Genomic DNA, 23,148 nt, shown 5'->3' on the forward strand with positions numbered 1-23,148 from the left:
TCATTTGCCTACACCAACACTGGGCAACTAATTGCAGTGTTCAAACGAAGCTCTAAACCAAAACCTTTTTCTTGCACATATTGCATCGTCTATCCCCAAGTTTAATGCTTTCTTTAATGTCTCTTAACCTTCCTACCAAGATGTCTGCCTCGTTATCTAGCAATATGGAACTTTGAGACTGTGTTCATAAGGTTGATTTTTATAACGGACGTGTTAGTTTAATCGCTCTTTCTGCTCTCTGCGTCTTGCCTTCACGTTATCTTGTAATTAGCAGACACAAATTTTGCAGCGTCTTCCTTGTGTGTCATAACGGTCCAAGACGGACCCTTGTACTCACTTAGTTGTATTCATCTAGCTTGCGTGGAGGTTGAGGTTCGGCTCTTTGGTCCCGCCTCTCAACTTGCAATCAGTTCTTGTACTGGTTGCTTGAGCTTACTGGGCTCCATCATATCTACATTTGAGACGGTGTAGTACGGAGTCTGCCTCCACCACATCGCTGCCTAATGCATTCCATTAGGCAGTGATTCATGTGTAGGTGCGTGATTCGTGTGTACTTATCTAGTTGTGCTTGCAGGGGGTTGAGCTTTGGCTCTTTGGTCCCGCCTCTCAACTGTGTGGGATGGGTTATTGGTTGTCAGCCACGTTAGGGTGAATCACGTTTAGCATCACAACTTTTTGGGTTGTTGAGCTGGTGTTGATTGGTCATCCTTGTGGGTGTTGGTTGGTCATCCTTGTGGGTGTTGGTTGGTCATCCTTGTGGGTGTTGGTTGGTCATCCTTGTGGGTGTTGGTTGGTCATCCTTGTGGGTGTTGGTTGGTCATCCTTGTCATTCAGAACACTCACAGCGACAACAGAACACTGACAGCTACAACAACAGAACACTGACAGCTACAACAACAGAACACTGACAGCTACAACAACAGAACACTGACAGCTACAACAACAGAACACTGACAGCTACAACAACAGAACACTGACAGCTACAACAACAGAACACTGACAGCTACAACAACAGAACACTGACAGCTACAACAACAGAACACTGACAGCTACAACAACAGAACACTCACAGCTACAACAACAGAACACTGACAGCTACAACAACAGAACACTGACAGCTACAACAACAGAACACTGACAGCTACAACAACAGAACACTGACAGCTACAACAACAGAACACTGACAGCTACAACAACAGAACACTGACAGCTACAACAACAGAACACTCACAGCAACAACAACAGAACACTGACAGCTACAACAACAGAACACTGACAGCTACAACAACAGAACACTGACAGCTACAACAACAGAACACTGACAGCTACAACAACAGAACACTGACAGCTACAACAACAGAACACTGACAGCTACAACAACAGAACACTGACAGCTACAACAACAGAACACTGACAGCAACAACAACAGAACACTGACAGCTACAACAACAGAACACTCACAGCTACAACAACAGAACACTGACAGCTACAACAACAGAACACTCACAGCTACAACAGAACACTGACAGCTACAACAACAGAACACTCACAGCTACAACAACAGAACACTCACAGCTACAACAACAGAACACTGACAGCTACAACAACAGAACACTCACAGCTACAACAACAGAACACTGACAGCTACAACAACAGAACACTGACAGCTACAACAACAGAACACTGACAGCTACAACAACAGAACACTGACAGCTACAACAACAGAACACTGACAGCTACAACAACAGAACACTGACAGCTACAACAACAGAACACTGACAGCTACAACAACAGAACACTGACAGCTACAACAACAGAACACTGACAGCTACAACAACAGAACACTGACAGCTACAACAACAGAACACTCACAGCTACAACAACAGAACACTGACAGCTACAACAGAACACTCACAGCTACAACAACAGAACACTCACAGCAACAACAACAGAACACTGACAGCTACAACAACAGAACACTGACAGCTACAACAACAGAACACTCACAGCTACAACAACAGAACACTCACAGCTACAACAACAGAACACTGACAGCTACAACAGAACACTCACAGCTACAACAACAGAACACTCACAGCTACAACAACAGAACACTGACAGCTACAACAACAGAACACTGACAGCTACAACAACAGAACACTCACAGCTACAACAACAGAACACTGACAGCTACAACAACAGAACACTCACAGCTACAACAACAGAACACTCACAGCTACAACAACAGAACACTGACAGCTACAACAACAGAACACTCACAGCTACAACAACAGAACACTGACAGCTACAACAACAGAACACTGACAGCTACAACAACAGAACACTCACAGCTACAACAACAGAACACTCACAGCTATAACAACAGAACACTGACAGCTACAACAACAGAACACTCACAGCTACAACAACAGAACACTGACAGCTACAACAACAGAACACTCACAGCTACAACAACAGAACACTCACAGCTACAACAACAGAACACTGACAGCTACAACAGAACACTCACAGCTACAACAACAGAACACTCACAGCTACAACAACAGAACACTGACAGCTACAACAACAGAACACTGACAGCTACAACAACAGAACACTCACAGCTACAACAACAGAACACTGACAGCTACAACAACAGAACACTCACAGCTACAACAACAGAACACTCACAGCTACAACAACAGAACACTCACAGCTACAACAACAGAACACTGACAGCTACAACAACAGAACACTGACAGCTACAACAACAGAACACTGACAGCTACAACAACAGAACACTCACAGCTACAACAACAGAACACTGACAGCTACAACAACAGAACACTCACAGCTACAACAACAGAACACTCACAGCTACAACAACAGAACACTGACAGCTACAACAACAGAACACTCACAGCTACAACAACAGAACACTTCCGGCTGCGACAAGGCATATAATTTCACTTATTTAGGTGAAATTAATTTACGTTAATTAATTTAAATTACAATTTAAATTTACGTTATTTACATTTCATGTTATCAGGTCGTGTAAAATAAATGACTTTGGACAATGCACGACAAGATTATAAATGCTTTATATCATTGTTATCTACTATCATATATCACGATTATATAATGGTTATCTACGTAGTAAAATTGGCGACTCGAATTGTGGAAAAAAAACTATTTTTGGAGGACTCCGAAACACGACTTTTCAATATGGAAGTTAAAAATTGAAGTGGGAGAATGAAATATAAAACGGAATTGCAAGCCTGCATTGCAACAATGGTAATTTTGGTAACTGGATCATGGCACAACGATATCTCACGCGAGGGGGAAGGTTATCACTACGGCAAGGCAAGATAACGGGTTCTTAGATTACTTCAATGGCACTCCTACTCCAAGACATCTGGGAAGATATCTCGATCATGCATGGGAGTGCCATTAGAGCAGGTGTCAGGACCGTGGGTGGGAGTGCCATGGGACGATGTGTCAGGACAGTGGGTGGGAGTGCCATGGGACGAGGTGTCAGGACAGTGGGTGGGAGTGCCATGGGACGATGTGTCAGGACAGTGGGTGGGAGTGCCATGGGACGAGGTGTCAGGACAGTGGGTGGGAGTGCCATGGGACGATGTGTCAGGACAGTGGGTGGGAGTGCCATGGGACCAGGCATCAGGCCTGTGGGTGGGAGTGAATTGAATATCTTCAAGAGACAGACACAGTAACATTACAATGCGAGGAGTAATCGGATAATATGAAAAGAATCAAGAGCTTGTGGCCACAATTACGTTAATTAGGACCCACGAAGGTTAGTGAAGCTGAGTCGGGATATATCGACCAGAGTGTGTAGAGGTTATGCCACTCAGAGGATGTGTGGGAGAGGTGATCCAAGCCAGTCCTTCTGGTGGGTATTGTAGCCAGTTATTCTGGAGGGTATTGTAGCCAGTCCTTCTGGTGGGTATTGTAGCCAGTCCTTCTGGTGGGTTCTTGTCTGCATTCAAAATGTATGAAATGCTGTACAAGTTTGATTCAAATTTTCCCTTCAAAATAATTGTGTTGATCTTTCATATATATATATATATATATATATATATATATATATATATATATATATATATATATATATATATATATATATATATATATATATATATATATATATATATATATTTATATATATATATATATAGAATGTTGTTGAATATTACTGAAAGGGTAAGATTAATGATTCTAACACGAATCTTCTCAATATTTCTTATGTTTTTCTTCACTGTCGAGGGAAGTTGAAAAATTAACTCTCCAAATTTCATTTTCACACTATATTATGACTTGACGCCCAGGGATGTGTTTCGCAAGCTACTCCTTACATTTTCAAAGACAAATTCTCCATGTTCTGCCAAAGCTTATATTCGCTCGGGGTGAGGTGGTACAAGACGTGATCGAGACGAACAAGTGGATGAACGGCATGATGGATATTAATAGGCCATTAAATCCCTATGTTTTTGCTTCTACTGTGTGTTGGTACGGGGTCTTGAAGTGGGTCGAGTATAATTATGCGTTAACAGGCTGTTGATTACTGGTCTTGACTTTTTGATGTGTAAGGCTTCGCCACCACAACAAATAAATTAGTTTAGGTACTTCCTTTACTTCGTGAGCACCTTGATGGACCGGGGCTCCCTTCGTTATTAGTCTTTATGACATCTGTAGGCGGCTTTGTCAGAGACTTCGCAAGACCTCTGTCATTTGCAACATTGCTAGACGAAGACTTTCTATTGCTGCTTTACTCATTTGCTTCCCCCTTGACGTTGTTTTGTCTGTCTTAGCTCCTGCAACTGTCATAGCTCCTCCCGCATGTTGTTGTTAAAGATTCGCTACCTGGAACAAAAAGTTCCAGGTAGCACGGGCTATGGTGAGCCCGTAGTGCCTTGATAAGGGTATCCACCTCTGCCCTCAGAGCCCCACACAGCTCCCTCACCAGTACCAGTTCACTCACTACACCCTCCATTTTCAGTATCAAAACAGTTGGATAGGTCAGGATAGGTTAAGATAGGTCAGGTTAGGTACGTTAGGTTTTACAGAATAGGTTAAGAGAGATCAGGATACGTTAAAATTGGTCAGGTTAGGTTGAGATAGGTCAGGTTAGGTTAAGATAGGTCAGGTTAGGTTAAGATAGGTTGAGATAGGCCAGGATAGGTTAAGATAGGTTAGGTTAGGTTAAGATAGGTCAGGTTAGGTTAAGATAGGTCAGGTGAGGTTGAGATAGGTCAGGTTAGGTTAAGATAGGTCAGGTTAGGTTAAGATAGGTCAGGATAGGTTGAGATAGGTCAGGATAGGTTAAGATAGGTCAGGATAGGTTAAGATAGGTCAGGTTAGGTTGAGATAGGTCAGGTTAGGTTGAGATAGGTTAGGATAGGTTAAGATAGGTCAGGTTAGGTTGAGATAGGTCAGGTTAGGTTGAGATAGGTCAGGATAGGTTAAGATAGGTCAGGTTAGGTTAAGATAGGTCAGGTTAGGTTGAGATAGGTCAGGATAGGTTAAGATAGGTCAGGATAGGTTAAGATAGGTCAGGATAGGTTAAGATAGGTCAGGTTAGGTTAAGATAGGTCAGGTTAGGTTAAGATAGGCCAGGATAGGTTAAGATAGGCCAGGTTAGGTTAAGATAGGCCAGGTTAGGTTAAGATAGGTCAGGTTAGGTTAAGATAGGTCAGGATAGGTTAAGATAGGTCAGGTTAGGTTAAGATAGGTCAGGTTAGGTTAAGATAGGTCAGGTTAGGTTGAGATAGGTCAGGTTAGGTTGAGATAGGTCAGGATAGGTTAAGATAGGTCAGGATAGGTTAAGATAGGTCAGGTTAGGTTAAGATAGGTCAGGATAGGTTAAGATAGGTCAGGATAGGTTAAGATAGGTCAGGATAGGTTAAGATAGGTCAGGTTAGGTTAAGATAGGTCAGGTTAGGTTAAGATAGGTCAGGATAGGTTAAGATAGGTCAGGTTAGGTTAAGATAGGTCAGGTTAGGTTAAGATAGGTCAGGTTAGGTTAAGATAGGTCAGGATAGGTACTTAAGTTAGGTACTTTAGGTTTTGGTACCTTTAGGTATCAAATTTCTATGTCGATTTTAACTCAAAAATCAAACTCAAATAACATATACTATAATGGAAAGCTTTATCATTCCATAAGAAAACAAAACCCGCAATATATAATTTCAAGAAATCGTTAGGCAACTTGGCCTAAAAGGTATAAAATATTTATATGTTTAATATAAATTGTATATATTTATATTTCATATAAATCTAACATTTTTATATATATCTGAATTGTGTTTGACTTCGCATTAACTTGAGTGTAACATTTATTTAGATTCTTATTTGATTCTGTACAATGAGTGGATATTAATTTTCATCACTTTGTGATGGAAATTCTCTCCCTGTATTATAATTTTAATTAATGTCTCTCTGATGCTAATGTAATGGAGACTTTTCCTTACAGCTTCACACACCTCCCCTCTCCCCATTAAACATGTAATGGGGGCAAACAATATGTATTATATAATAGGGGGAGAAGCACTTTATATATAAACATGAAAGGGGGGGGGGAATTTATAAATATCATACGGAGAAGCATTAATATACGACACAATGTAATTTAAGCATAAAATAATAGCACAAATAAATGTGATTACCAATGAAATGGGTCAAATATAAATCACAATATAAAGGAGTAAAAGTAATATGTTTTCATTTATTTAATCCTATGATTTGAAATATACTTTGAAGTGAACATTATATTTATTACGCAACACGAGAAGTAAATTACTATTATCACTTAAGATTTATACCAATGCAGCTAACGCTTCTGGTTCAAGACTGGTACCCAGTCAATCCTCACTGGTTAGGGCTCGACCCCCAGACGATATCGCTGGTGAGGTGCGGGATGAGTGCGCTACCACTACGCCACAGTAATACGTAAGGCAATAGTATAGGAATTATAAATTCGACAGATAGATAATATAATTGACCTTTAAACAACAATGTCCGTCATAACTGAAGGCGCACCCCCCCCCCCCTCTCTCACAGTTATCAAATATTCAGTCAGTTAATATAATTTTCGTTACTAAATGATTGGTAACGAAACCGGTTTTGTAAATGTATTTGCACAATATGTTGGACATCCACTGGTAGGCTTTCACACAAGGATTTGTATGTAAAAGCTGGCCTCGGGGAACTGAAAGTCATGATGATTTTTTACCAATGAAGTTAATTTTATTTCTGAAACAAAATCAATAATTATTTTAGTTGTAACGTGAATTCTGAGCACACGGGATTACTTATGTTCAACAATGTTCCTTGGCTTAGTGGAGGTTATGTCCTTAAGCGATTTGTTGAGTGTTGTGATGATCTTATCTTGAGATGATTTCGGGGCTTTTAGTGTCCCCGCGGCCCGGTCCTCGACCAGGCCTCCACCCCCAGGAAGCAGCCCGTGACAGCTGACTAACACCCAGGTACCTATTTTATTGCTAGGTAACAGGGGCATAGGGTGAAAGAAACTCTGCCCATTGTTTCTCGCCGGCGCCTGGGATCGAACCCAGGACCACAGAATCACAAGTCCAGCGTGTTGTCCGCTCGGCCGACCGGCTCCCCTGATATAAATGATATTCATTTATTTTTTTAGGAATTCTTATTATATGGATTTGTAGATCATTTTTTTGCAGATTTATCCTCTCAGGTCAATAGGACGAGCAACAAGCTACAATCATCTGGCAAAACAGTTGACTTTATGTTTGATAACATAAAAGCCTTTGACATACTCTAGTTTCTTATACGTGCTAAGGGTTATGAAAAAGACCTTTGAAGTTAAATGAAAATGTTTTAAACGTATTGAGGACAATGACACTTGTAATATTTCTTACACCTAAGAAGCACGCGACAGATCTTACAATTCCCGAGAAAACTTATAATCACAGCTTTCATATTAAGGTTTCAGGCATCTTTAATTTAACTATTGAACAATTTTCTTTTTAAGATTTACTAAGATCGGGTCATTTGAAGAAACTTCAAAATTCATAAAGAATACAGATAGTGTAACAATGGACAATCTGAATTTGGAAATGTTGCGATGTATTGATTTGGGAAATTTTGAAATGAAACTAATTTACAAAAACTAAATTTGGAAGCAAATCCTTTTCAACTTAATAGCTGAACTAGAAAACACTAAAAGTGATCGGCTTGTCACTGGATTAATGAAGAAATTTGCATTACATTAGGTTTTGCAACACTGGAATTCCATTCCTAAAACGTCAATCGTCTAAACAATTTCGCAATGGCCGTACTAATATTCATCGTCAATGTTTTTAGTGTTCGACTTGGTCAAGTCTAATTACAGTCGTAGACTTAGTGATGAAACTATTGTCACGTGCGACTCCTTGTTAGGGCAACAGCAGCAAAAGTCATACAGACTAAAATTAGTTTGTCACCAAAAATACCTTAGTGCATTTTTCTATAAGCATGCGAGAGAATTTTTTAGAAGATTATCGTCAGTTTGGATACACTCTCACAAATACGTACGACACCTTTGGTTTAGGGCTGTCTAGAATCCGCCTCAATACTCTTAATCTATCTTCCTCCTCTTGCTTAGAATCCCAATTCCTCAAGTTCTACTTCCGTGCTGCAGTTCTTGGGTTCTCTCTGCCCTCCGATCTTGACATGTTCTTATTTAAGATCTTCCATTCTAACATTTTTCTTCCTCTCAGGTTCTCGCTGTACTTTGAGACCTTCCAACTCTAAGGCTTTATCTTCCCTCTCATCATGTGCCTCCATATTTCTCCACTCCACCTGCGAGTCCCACTGGTCCAGCCTCGTGACCTAGAAAGAAGTCCCCCGTTCTCAACGTTCGCATGGATAGCTTCTCCATTTCTTCCCGACGTATCCACGCCGACCACGTCTCCTACTGGCGACTTGTGGCTGATGCTCTCCCTGTCACCTCACCCTTCAGGAGCTTCAAGTCCTTTCTGTCCTCCTCAACGTCTCCGATGCTCGCCTCATACAGGACGTATCTTGCCTCGGGAATATAATTCACGAGTTAGCGCCTACAATATCGCCCCCCTGCAGATATAGTAACTTAAAGTGCTCTGCAATTTGTTGCAGTCCCATCAGTGAACATTTACAAACAAAATACCTCCATTTTTATAAAAAAATTTATCTGATTTTGCCCACAATGCCACCTTGTGTGTCTCAGGGAACGAATTCAAATACACACCAGCTTACTCTAAACTAAGGCAGCTCACGATACAGTCACTTGATTGCCACAATATGTCTAGTTCAGTTTCCAGGAAGGCCAACCACTTACAACGCGGCCGGTCTACAAGGTTCTGTATGGTACAGAGATGTAGCATACAGAGATGTGCTACAGAGCCAGGCTCTGTAGATGTGCTACAGAGCCAGGCTCTGTAGATGTGCTACAGAGCCAGGCTCTGTAGATGTGCTACAGAGCCAGGCTCTGTAGAAGTGCTACAGAGCCAGGCTGTGTAGAAGTGCTACAGAGCCAGGCTCTGTAGAAGTGCTACAGAGCCAGGCTCTGTAGATGTGCTACAGAACCAGGCTCTGTAGAAGTGCTACAGAGCCAGGCTCTGTAGAAGTGCTACAGAGCCAGGCTCTGTAGAAGTGCTACAGAGCCAGGCTCTGTAGATGTGCTACAGAACCAAGCTCTGTAGATGTGCTAGGGAAATCCAAGGGATTTATCTTTGCTCCCCTCACCAGGCTCGCCTCTGTTTCCCTCGTAACCATGACCACTCTTCCTGAACGTATTTAAAATGGCAAGGGCGCATCTACAAACTCAGTGTACGGGAAGAAGGAATCATTCACTCGGGGCACCGCCCAAAACCTTTCTCCCTCCCTCTAACAACACGACTCCTGGACCTCAGTGCTTTGCAACCCGCCTTAGGTGTTTAAGACACCCCAGGATACACGCCGAATTACACTCGGGGGGGGGGGAGGGGTACAGTCTGAGTGTACACGCTGACGCTGCCACTCAGACGGTGTACACGTCGAAGCACCTCGTCGACCCTAAGTCGACGATTAAGGTGCCTAAAATCACCTTAATAACACCTATTTACATGAGAGTGACTCCGTTATCCAACTGACCCGTTTCTTAAGTTGTGATTAATTAATTGCCATGATAGTATGGCAACAATAGGTCTAATATAAATAACATTGGCACTGAAGCTCAATACTCTCGTACCTTAACAGCCTCTGGAATTGCAGAGACTATCATCGTACTATAGACCTGCTCGTCTATAGCAGTAATTATTGTACGCGCAACAATGATAAACACCTCTCACAGCCTGGCCTTGACAGATCTCTGAAACATAACCATGGAAACACGAGGAAGCAGCAACGTACCTGACAAGTGGCGAATTTCCGTCCTCGAAGATCTGCAACCCTTACCTGCGATGGGATGAAAGCCACTTTACTGAAGTGTCTTAATACATTGATATCCTACATACCATAAACACCATACAATCATCATATGCACAATCATATATAAATCCAAAAATATATATATATTAGCAGTTTACCTTGTCTTGAAGGATGATGGGACTGGGGCACCGGGCTGAGTGTGGTCACGTAAGTCTTGGTCCAACACTGACTTCATTTACTCACAGAAGCTGTGTTTCCTGCCCTGGCTTCTGGTTTGTTCCTCACTGAAAACCACAGTAAAGGTTAAGGTCCTTGCTAAAGAAGGCTGGTAACTGAGCACCCGCGCTGGTGGATCCTCTATTTACAACTTTCATGTGAATGAACTGATGATAATACGCTAACTGATCGTCAACAATGGTTTGGGGTGTTGAGCTTAATGCGAAGACCCATTCGCCAATTTTTTACACGCTCTTCATTTGAAATATGATTTTTCTCAAATATAAATTAATATTCTTATGTATCAGCGTATTGTGGATATTAAAGCATAGTTCAGGTCAGGTGTTTTGGTTCTGTTGACGATTATTGGTATGTGTTGTACGCGGGTGAAGCATTTATAGCGTCGCTATTCGAACAACAGAGGCCATCAGCGAAGCATTGTCTGGGTAATGTTCGAACGTAATCATTTGCGAGTAGTGTGTAAAGCTTTTTTCATTCGTAATCAGGTGATTTTTGGAGGCTGCATGGAATCATTTTTTGGCCTTTGTTGATGAGGACGGATTGCCAATTTCCCGTCAACCCACTCATAAACCCACTCCAAGCCAGGTGCTGCTTCATCAAAGCCCGGCATCAAAACATCAAAACGATGGTCAGCTGCTTCAATCATTTCCAATAATCGAAGTGAAGCGCAACTTTCTGCTTCACTTCGCGCTTCCCATCTTTTCTTTCTTAATGTATCACTCATGTAATTTAAATATAATCATGTTATATTACTCATGTAATGTAATATAAAATAGCTAGAACAATCATAGCCAGAGGATGGGTAGAAATAGTTGAGTCCATCCTCATAAACAGCGTTTATGAGGATGGACTCAACTATTTTGTGGACTCCACAACATCCTCATAAACAGCGTTTATGAGGATGGACTCAACTATTTTGTGGACTCCACAACATCCTCATAAACAGCGTTTATGAGGATGGACTCAACTATTTTGTGGACTCCACAACATCCTCATAAACAGCGTTTATGAGGATGGACTCAACTATTTTGTGGACTCCACAACATCCTCATAAACAGCGTTTATGAGGATGGACTCAACTATTTTGTGGACTCCACAACATCCTCATAAACAGCGTTTATGAGGATGGACTCAACTATTTTGTGGACTCCACAACATCCTCATAAACAGCGTTTATGAGGATGGACTCAACTATTTTGTGGACTCCACAACATCCTCATAAACAGCGTTTATGAGGATGGACTCAACTATTTTGTGGACTCCACAACATCCTCATAAACAGCGTTTATGAGGATGGACTCAACTATTTTGTGGACTCCACAACATCCTCATAAACAGCGTTTATGAGGATGGACTCAACTATTTTGTGGACTCCACAACATCCTCATAAACAGCGTTTATGAGGATGGACTCAACTATTTTGTGGACTCCACAACATCCTCATAAACAGCGTTTATGAGGATGGACTCAACTATTTTGTGGACTCCACAACATCCTCATAAACAGCGTTTATGAGGATGGACTCAACTATTTTGTGGACTCCACAACATCCTCATAAACAGCGTTTATGAGGATGGACTCAACTATTTTGTGGACTCCACAACATCCTCATAAACAGCGTTTATGAGGATGGACTCAACTATTTTGTGGACTCCACAACATCCTCATAAACAGCGTTTATGAGGATGGACTCAACTATTTTGTGGACTCCACAACATCCTCATAAACAGCGTTTATGAGGATGGACTCAACTATTTTGTGGACTCCACAACATCCTCATAAACAGCGTTTATGAGGATGGACTCAACTATTTTGTGGACTCCACAACATCCTCATAAACAGCGTTTATGAGGATGGACTCAACTATTTTGTGGACTCCACAACATCCTCATAAACAGCGTTTATGAGGATGGACTCAACTATTTTGTGGACTCCACAACATCCTCATAAACAGCGTTTATGAGGATGGACTCAACTATTTTGTGGACTCCACAACATCCTCATAAACAGCGTTTATGAGGATGGACTCAACTATTTTGTGGACTCCACAACATCCTCATAAACAGCTTTTATGAGGATTGACGAAAAACTAACGAAAACTGATGTTTTCGTCAGTATTTAATTTAGTGTGAAACCAAAACCGATATATTCTCGAATATAAATTAACATTTATGTATATTATAATTTATTTTATAGCTATATGTCTATGATATGTTATATGTTCTGGCTCTATTGGCAATTATTTGTATTTGCAACCTGTATTTGCCGGGATCGTTAAAGCAGAGGCCACACGACACAGCCACCGGAGCATGGCTGTGTTGATAGCACGCTGGTCACGTAATCCTGTAGCCCCGGTTCGTTTCCCGGCGCCAGCGAGAAAACAAAATGGGCAGAGTTTCTTTCAGCCTGATGCGCCTGTTACCTAGGAGTAAATAGGTACCTGGGAGTTAGACAGCTGTTACGGGCTGCTTCCTGGTGTGTGTGTGTGTGTGTGTGTGTGTGTGTGTGTGTGTGTGTGTGTGTGTGTGTGTGTGTGTGTGTGTGTGTGTGTGTGTGTGTGTGTGTGTGTGTGTGTGTGTGTGTGTGTGTGTGTGTGTGTGTGTGAAAAAAAGTTAAAAGTTAGTAACAGTGAATTGATTGACAGTTGAGAGGCGGGCCGAAAGAGCACTCAACCCCCCCCCGCAAGCACAACTAGGTGAATACATTCAGCGATTTTAAAGTATTGTTAAGTATTAAAGTATTATGTATAATAATAATAATAATATATAATAAAGAATAATAATAATAATAATAATATATAATAAAGTATAATGTAAAGTATTTGTTCTTATATCAATTTGTAATTTGATATACTATGTGGAGACAATCTGTCCCAGGGGGGACAGATTAAAGTTCTAAGTAAAGGTAGGCATAGGTTAGGTGTTAAGGTTTTGTTGACGATTATTTCTACTTGTATTTGAAGTATGTGGAGGAAGTATTTAGAAAGGTGGTATTCGGCGAATAAAAAGCGCGAAGCACTGTACGATTTGGTGGCTGGATTAACCGGTATTTAGATATGGTTTGTGAGGATACACTACATAAGCACGTGACACTAAACCCAAAATTTTACACATTTATATTAACAATGTCACTGTTAAATATTTCAAACCCCTAAGAACACACATATAACAGATCTTGAAATACACGAGAAAACATATATTTAAAGCCTTCAAATGCAATTTTCGATCATCAATACCTTGAAATGCAAAAAATAATTAGTTAAGTTTGACCGAGTTTGAGTAAACTCATTTGGGAAGACTAAACTTCATTAAGTATGCAGACAGTTGAGTTATTTGTTTCCTCCATGTCATTGTGACATTCTCTGAATTCAAGAAAGTGAGTTTGGACATGTTGCAGTTGAGTTTGATCATTCTGAGATGTAACTCATCTACTAAGCAGCTCACTTTGAAGGATAAATTTGTCGACTAAAAGATGAAGTAGAAATTGACGAAAGAAACTGCTAGTAACTGAAACGACTTCGAAACTGACAGGATACGATACTTAGAAAAATTGGAATTTCATTCCCGAAGACTTAAAATGTCGCAATGGCAGAAACAATATTATTTTCACCGACATATTCATTTAAGTCATTGTTTTTAATAATGAGCTTTGTCAATGTAAGTATAATAATAGTCATAAAAATCAAACTAGTGAGCATGCGTAATTCTTAACACAGCAACATGCATGCTGCAGCAAAAGCTTCACAGAGAGAGTAATATGTTGACCAGACCACACACTAGAAGTTGAAGGGACGACGACGTTTCGGTCCGTCCTGGACCATTTTCAAGTCGATTGTCGACTTGAGAATGGTCCATGACGGACCGAAACGTCGTCGTCCCTTCAACTTCTAGTGTGTGGTCTGGTCAACATACTTCAGCCACGTTATTGTGACTCATCGCCTGCAGAGTAATATGTTCTTTTCCACTAAGAATGTTTTCCACCATATAGTTCTCCATAGGCACGCGATATACATTATGTGTAAGATAATCGCCAATTTGGGAACACGCTCCCAATACGGGTTCGTCAGCCCTAGTCTTGCAAGACCAACAGTCACCCTAACAGGCTCCCTGTTCCTCACAATGGGGAATCAAACCAATTCACACCCTTGCAAGGATTTAAAAAAGTGCAATACTGCGCAGGTAAATAAGATGTAGATTTAGGCCCTGATTTACGTTTTTTATTTACATCACATGAGAAATAAACTGAATATTTCTGTCACTCTGGTCATCTTAGCAGTGTCAATATATATATATATATATATATATATATATATATATATATATATATATATATATATATATATATATATATATATATATATATATATGACAATGTCAGACCACGGAGGAAAAATGAAACAGGAATTTCCTTAAGTACTTTCGTATATTAATACATTTTCACTCCTTCTGAAGATGTATTAATATACGAAAGTACTTAAGGAAATTCCTGTTTCATTTTTCCTCCGTGGTCTGACATTGTCACATTTTTAATCACGTGTTTATTTTCGTGATACACACACACACACACACACACACACACACACACATATATATATATATATATATATATATATATATATATATATATATATATATATATATATAACACAAACAAGAGCCACACATGCATGGTGAATGTGTTTGTTACATCTCTCAATCATTCATGCATGTATAATAAAAAAAGAGAGAGGCAGTTTTACAGTAAAATGGAGGAAGAAGCTTAGAGTTATTAATATAATTATAGTTCCCCGCGGACACTGGCGCCAGTCCAATTAACTTTCCCTCCAACTCGGTATAAAGATCTCTATATTCTTTGTAATTTTTTCAGGCAAACTGCTCTATTTCCTCGGTAATCTGCCCAGGTAAAATCCCCGTTTCCTTTGTAACGAATCCCAAGTAGAATCCCCCTTTTAATCTACGTAGGTAAAAATCTACACTTTCTTTGTAATGTAGCCCCAGGCAACAGCCTTGTTTTGTGTAGCAATTAGTTAGGAAGAGTTTCCATTTTCTGTTTAACGTATACAGGTAAGAGAATCGTTTTCTCTATGTGCAACTCATTTTCTTTTGAGGTATTAATGTTCGATTTGTTTATTTTGTAACATGTATAGACAAAACCCCAATTTCTTTGAAACTCATTTCTGAGTAAACCAATTTTTTTTTGCTGGCAAGTCATCATTACGTGATACATTTTAAAAACAATGTTACATTGTTCGGACATCTCCAGAGAAAATCTAGTTTTCTTCGTAACGTCTTCAGATACAAATCCAATCGCCTTGTAATTCACTTCAATATATTTTTTTACACACGTGGGTCCAGGAGTAGACGACTTCTGACTCCTGTTAGCTGGCTGAGTGTTCCTTTCCCATAGCTTGGTAAGCCTTACATTACTGGATAACAGCCAGATACCCAATTACTGCTGTGTGAACAGGGCGTGAACAGTTATGGATTACTACCCAGTCATTCCTCCTTGGGTTAAGACTCGAACCCATACCAAATCGCTCCCGAGGCGCAAGACGAGTGTCTTACCACTATGCTAACAGTGCCTGCGCTTTTTAATACAACCTGCCCTAGTTACAGGCCATTCTGCACTGTAACCAACACAAATGTTGTTCCTAATAACGCCCTGTACCTTTGTGTTCCTTTCCCATAGCTTGGTAAGCCTTACCTTACTGGATAACAGCCAGATATCTAATTACTGCTGTGTGAACAGGGGGGTGAACAGTTATGGATTACTACCCAGTCAATCCTCCCTGGGTTATGTATGTAAGCAGCTAGAACCCACGAACTCCAAACTTAAGTTCTTAGGTTTAAAGTCTATTCAACTTAAGTTTAATTTAGGCTGCTGACATTAGGACGTGGCTTAATTAAGTTCACAAATCTGTAATCCGGTATCGTTATAAGACTAATGGATAACAAAAGTCTTTTTTGATGCGACTCGAGCGATATAATGGGTTGGTTGGGTGTTGGGCTTACGGCCCATCAACCTCTGGAGGGCTATTAAGTCCACCACAACAGCTCTCTGACCAATCAACAAGTATACTTTGTTCTGAACATTGTCCAGGACAAAATTAAACTCTGGCAGTGTCTATACACCGAGAAATAAAGTACACCTCTCAGTGGACACCCATTGATATCTTGGTCATGTCCCCCTGACTTCACCAGAGTGGTGTCATGTCGCAGTCTATCGTATGGACCAAGGTTCGACGCCTCGTCACCTCACGCTAGGACATTACCTGGTATAAGCAATTATCTTCAATTATTACAAATAATCTAGCTGGTATTATCGCTATTATCTGGGAGGGTAATTATCCTTAAATCATTTTCATTAGTCTAATTGGCGTCTGGTGATATTCCAAGCAACTTGTTGTCAATAATTGAGAGAGAGAGAGAGAGAGAGAGAGAGAGAGAGAGAGAGAGAGAGAGAGAGAGAGAGAGAGAGAGAGAGAGAGAGAGAGAGAGAGAGAGATCAGCATAACACAGATTGAAAGAACATAATTATGTTAATTGTTACGGAAAAACTTATTATATTTATAGATCCAAATAATAATAAAAACGTAAATAATACTAACAATAACAATGATAACAAAAATGATAACAATAACAATGATAACAAGAATGATAACAATAACAATGATAACAAGAATAACAATAACAATGATAACAAGAATGATAACAATAACAAGTAATGGTAATGTTGTTGTTGTTCTAGACTCAACAACCCGGAACAACAGCCACAAGTAGCACGGGCCGTAGCGAGCCCGTAGTGAACTTAATGGTAATGTCTTCTCTCAGACATAATAACATAGAGGGTAAATCCCCCCACACACACTTGTGTATGTGTGAAATGTATGTAAAGATCTGAGTACCACCTCCCACGTTCTCTGGGTACCACCTCCCACACACACACACTCACCCACCTTCTCAATCATTCACCCGCTGATTCAGACACACACACATTCATTTGTTAACTCGTTCACACACATATACTGACTCACTCACTCCTTCATTCCTATAGTAGAAATATGCCAGAAATACCCATGAACCTGGTGAGAAAACCCCCAACCAGGAGCAGGTAACTGACCTGTGGAGAAGTCGAACAAACACCAAACATATCTTTACAAACATGTGTAGACGCTTCAGCAGCTTCAGCATGACTGACAGGCGCCGGACTAAGAAAACCCTGAACTGTCTCCAGGAGGACCAGGAGGACCAGGAGGAGAGAGAGACGACATGTTTGCTTCAAAAGCGTCAATGAAGTGATGCTCTCACAGGCTGCAGATGAACCACAGCATCAGAGGTCATCTTACAAAAATAATGAAGCAGATTTATTGAAAGTGTCAGAAATTATGTCAATATTTTCCGCTAATTAACTACGGAAATTTTGTTTATTCAAATTTCAGATTGGCGGCTGTAAGTTGTTTTGCATAATATTAGTAGCGGTGATATTAATATTCATAACTTCGGTGTTAATATAAATAGCATTATTATCTGCTCATCATAATAACTATAAAAATTCAATTATAACAATTCAAATAATATTAATAATGATTATGATCAGAGTTGCATTGATATTATTAATGAGATACTGATGGTATATATAATAAAAATAATGAACAAACTGTAATTGGACTGCCTATGGAACAGGTTAAACATGGCACTATTTTCCAGCTTTGATATTTGAACAATTACATAACAATATGTAATTAATACGGGTCATTCAAGTCCAATTAGTTGTTCATATTTGCTATCAATTATGGAAGGTTAATATTAACATTAAGATAGAGTTATAATACCAACATTTAAAGTCACTTATTTTACCACTGCGCCCGCGCATACGTCTGTGTGTTTCATGGTGTATACACATGTGTAGTGTAGATATGTGTAGTTTATATAATTATATACATGTATGTATATGTACACACCTCTCTCTCTCTCTCTCTCTCTCTCTCTCTCTCTCTCTCTCTCTCTCTCTCTCTCTCTCTCTCTCTCTCTCTCTCTCTCTCTCTCTCTCTCTCTCTCTCTCTATATATATATATATATATATATATATATATATATATATATATATATATATATATATATATATATATATATATATATATATATATAATTATCTACATATATGTGTGTACTCACCTAGTTGTGTTGTAGGGGTTGAGCTCTGGCTCTTTGGTCTCTGGCTCTATACACAACCTGTGTGTATACAAGTCGTTACGTGTGAGTGTTCCTCGAGGCGTGTGTGTGTGTGTGTGTGCATGTGGTGTGTGCTGGCGTGTATAAACACGGTCGTATGTTGTATGGAAGCGACCGTGCTGGCTTTCTCCTGCACATTTTTATGACCTCGTCAAGCGGCCTCACTCACGGACCGTATAATGGAATTTCTTATTATGTTACCGTGTTTCTCTTTAGTTTTTAGCTTTTTGCGTTCGTGCAACGATTTCCATTTTAATGTTATTTCGTTCTCTATCCACTCTGATTCTTCTTCTTTCTGTTCTTCTTCATCTGGTTTTCATCCTCCTCCTCCTCCTCCTCCGGCCAAATACGAAGCTCTTATCAACCTGAAATATTTCTTCCCACAGAAAGCAGCAACTCGCAAGAAGCTGCAAGAACGGACCCTGAGGTCCTTATCTTCCCTCTCGAATCCCGAAGCTGAGGACCTGACACCCCTTCCCCCACCTCTCAGGCCCTGAGATTGAGGGTTAGACCTCATCTTTCTGGTCCTGCCACTGAGGGCCCTCACTCTGCGAGCCTCACTCCGCGAGCCTCACTCCGCGAGCCTCACCCCACTTCGCGGTTCCTGCTACTGCCAAGAGAAGTAAATCAACGGACTGCCTGCTTCCGATCGCCCTGTAAGCTGCTGACTTGCAAAGTGGAAGTTCCTGGGTAATAACTGGGGCGTACCCGGGGGAGGTCATCGTGGCTCGTTTGAGGACATGTAAAACTGTCAGAGCTTATTGGAGATTCTTATGTCAGCGGAGTGACCATCAAAGGTCATTGGAGATCGTTGGCCGCCATCAAAGGAGCCTCAACCTATCGTGGCAGGGATCCTGTGAGGTCCTCGAGGCGCTGAGGCACTAAGAGATATGGTCGTCAATATCACCCCAGAGTACTGTATAAAGGATGTTGTGATGTGTTTACTGTCGCCAGGGGTGGTCATCCTAGGAGCTCTCCTGTGTATAGTCGCCAGGGGTGGTCATCCTTGGAGCTCTCCTGTGTATAGTCACCAGGGGTGGTCATCCTAGGAGCCCTCCTGTGTATAGTCGCTCGGGGTGGTCATCCTAGGAGCCCTCCTGTGTATTGTCACCAGGGGCGGCCATACAAGGCGCTCTCCTGTATACAGTCGCCAGAGACGCCCATACTAGCTCTCACGCACTGGTTCAAGAACGTCCGGATGAAAGGTTGGCATCACAACGGGAGTCGAGTGATGTAGACACGGCGAGAAATTTGCAATGACGATGATGGAGTGAGAAGTGTTGATGACGCTTCAGCGTTGAGCGCCAGGAAGGGTTAAGACGACGCGCTCAAGAGTAACGGATGATGCATCCGTTAGTGTGTGTGTTGTGCGTGGTGATGGGTGAGCACGCCACGACGGATGCTCTCGTACTGTCACTCTTAAGGCGTTCATACCTTACGTCACCAGCTTCAGCACAACACACACTTGGTGCACCTTCATCCCTCACAATCATCCGTCCTTCACACTTCTCACACACTACCCCTTCACCTCTCATTCCCCCCACCTTATCGCCCCTCACGCTAACCTCCTCCTCACCCCTGCTACCCCTTCAGTTCTTACTACCTCAAGGTAAACGCTTACTACTCTCTTCTGCTGCTCTGTCATCATCAGCAGCAACATTCTCAGACTTGCCCCCACCTTCAGCGACGTCTCCAAGTCTGCTCCGACTTTTAGGGAGGTCCTCGGGACTTTCTTCATCTTTGGCCCTCTCACAAAGTCCCGTCAGCGAAGAAGCACTATTCCGGAACAGTCCATCTTCGACACTGTCATCTCGGTCACATCTCCAGACAGGCAGCTGGAGGGGTATCGAGGCGCAGCCTACGTATACCCACCGTCCATCAATCTCACCCACTTTGCAGCAGATTTACGAGTCTCAACGGAGCAGCGACGTGAATAATCTTATGTGTGGGGAAGAGCGCATGCTGCCTCACAGCGCTGCCTGCCATCATGTACGCTTACATCAAGCAGGTTCAGGCAACGGAACAGTTACCAGTGGGAGGGAAGCAGTAATTATAACGTCTTTATTAACTGGGAAAGCACTGGTCAAGACCCATTCCATCGCTGCCCTGACAAAAACAGCTAAACCTTATGTCACAGAAGCTTTCCAGGATGTCAACTCTTCTATCAATCCTCCTCCAACGATTAGCAAGACAACCGGCCCCAGAAGCACACTCTCAGATCCTTGCAGGGACATCTCTAGATGCCCAAACCCCTCAGAATGCCTCGATATGAACCAACGGCAGTGCGACAATGAAAATTCAGAAATAGAAATGCCTTGGAGTTGGAAGAATGTGTCTTTTATTATGGCAGACGACAAGGGAGGTGCTCAGAACATGTCGTTTCCCGCCTCCTGCCTGGCTCAAACTAACACCTCGTCGTCGGAGCTCCCTGGCTGTTCTTCCTCAGGGACCTCAAGGGCACCTACGGCGGCGTCCTTGGTGGCGAGTGAGTGGGCGCGTATCGTGGGGTTCTCCTTGATCTTCGTGGTGGGGGTGGTGGGGAACGTGTTGGTGGTGGTGACGCTTCTCCATCACCGCAACCTCCGCACCGTCACCAACGTCTTCCTCCTCAACTTGGTGAGTTCCTACGCCTCTCTCCGTCCTCGTCTGCATGTTATCTTAATATTTGTTAGGCGAATGTTTAATATAGCCACACATGTAAAGGCTTCCCCCCCCCCCCGGGCAGGCTTTCCCGTCTGCCTCGAATATTTCCAGCTAATTGCATGCCTCCCGCGAGGGGTAACTGGCTTTTCCTAGGACTATTTACTTTTTTCAGAACTCATTTGTATATTACATTTGGTAAGAATGCATCCAGCCTCAGGCTGTGTCCCCTTCCTCCGGTATTTAACGTCTTTACCACTTGTAATACTGTTATACCTGACATTTTCCTTCCTCAAAACTCACTCATAACTCACACTTTGTCTCTCTACAACTCCCTCATAACTCACACTGTGTCTCTCTACAACTCCCTCATAACTTACACTTTGTGTCTCTACAACTCCCTCATAACTCACACTTTGTCTCTCTACAACTCCCTCAAGAATAACACACAACATAGTACAACGTGTCACAACCCGACAGATGTTCCTGTTATACAAACAGAACACTTCCGGCGAACATTTCCTCCCAAAATACGTCTAATTAAGAACTGGTTGTGGCAACAGGTTAACAACCGTACCATCACAATCACATCAACAATTAAAATGTCTTGTAAATGAATGACTAAATGATATAAAACGGCCAGCTAACCTAATTAGACGATGAGTCGACTTGAGAATGGTCCAGGACGGACCGAAACGTCGTCGTCCCTTCACCTTCTAGTATGTGTGGTCTGGTCAACATAACCTGATTAGTTATAGATAATTCTACCAAGAAAAGCGCAGTTCTAGTTTGCAAGAACTTAGGTCGATTTGTACCCAGCTCATCACGACGGAGTTTAACAAGGTAAACGAATTTTAGGGTTAATTATGCGTCTCTGCAACCCTTCCGCCTACGCGCTGGGGATGGGGTGCATAATAAATGAATTAAATTGAAAAGCTAAAAAAATAATATATATAAAGAACAACAACAACAATTGTAGAGCAAAAATGTGTATTTTTCTGTGTTTGCGTTTCTACCTTGATTTTATTATTTTTAAATGTAAAATTATTATTTTTTAAATGTAAATGTTGAATTTCAATTAAATGTTTTTTTTTGTAATATTTTTAGTGCCGTTTGTACGCTTACGTCGTCTGGTGTACAAGGCATGGATTAATAAATCATTTATGCAACCGGTTACGAAACATGTAGATCTTTCCTTAATCACTACAGCGTTGTTATTATTTAATGAGCAGATTAATATTATAACTTCACAACCCAAGGTGATAATTATGATTATAAATAACCCCCGTAGTACTTAGCAACTCATAACCTGTTGATTGAGCTCATCAAATGATTGAGGGATGATGTAGGTTCGCCAGGTGATTGCATGAATGCTTATCTAGAGGTTATCTAGAGATGATTTCGGGGCTTTAGTGTCCCCGCGGCCCGGTCCTAGACCAGGCCTCCACCCCCAGGAAGCAGCCTGTGACAGCTGACTAACACCCAGGTACCTATTTACTGCTAGGTAACAGTAATGCTTTATGAATTCTCGCCCAGATTCCGGAGCCGTTTGAGCTCAGTCACACCATTGTTGGGTGTTGTAAGGACTCTTGTTGGACCCGCCACGTACAGCAGTACTTTAGTA

The 23,148-nt window shown here is 41.4% G+C and overlaps 2 protein-coding genes across 2 annotated transcripts in view; one reads left to right on the forward strand and one right to left on the reverse strand.

The window, feature by feature from the left end:
* The window catches only part of LOC123744891 (protein mono-ADP-ribosyltransferase PARP12), a 167,346-nt gene that overhangs the window by 124,363 nt on the left and 19,835 nt on the right, over positions 1-23,148 (reverse strand). The window contains exon 2 of the mRNA XM_069311686.1: positions 10,575-10,700. The gene's annotated coding sequence lies outside the window, so the exon portion shown is untranslated. The remainder of the gene's footprint in view (positions 1-10,574; positions 10,701-23,148) is intronic.
* Positions 19,268-23,148, forward strand: part of LOC123775255 (uncharacterized) — a 53,417-nt gene continuing 49,536 nt past the window's right edge. Inside the window, exon 1 of the mRNA XM_069311547.1 lies at positions 19,268-21,500. Within this exon, the coding sequence (XP_069167648.1) occupies positions 20,226-21,500 (1,275 nt within the window). The 5' untranslated portion in view covers positions 19,268-20,225. The remainder of the gene's footprint in view (positions 21,501-23,148) is intronic.

This window comes from Procambarus clarkii, chromosome 70 (genome assembly GCF_040958095.1).
Source record: "Procambarus clarkii isolate CNS0578487 chromosome 70, FALCON_Pclarkii_2.0, whole genome shotgun sequence".
In the NCBI taxonomy this organism is placed as follows: Eukaryota; Metazoa; Arthropoda; class Malacostraca; order Decapoda; family Cambaridae; genus Procambarus; species Procambarus clarkii.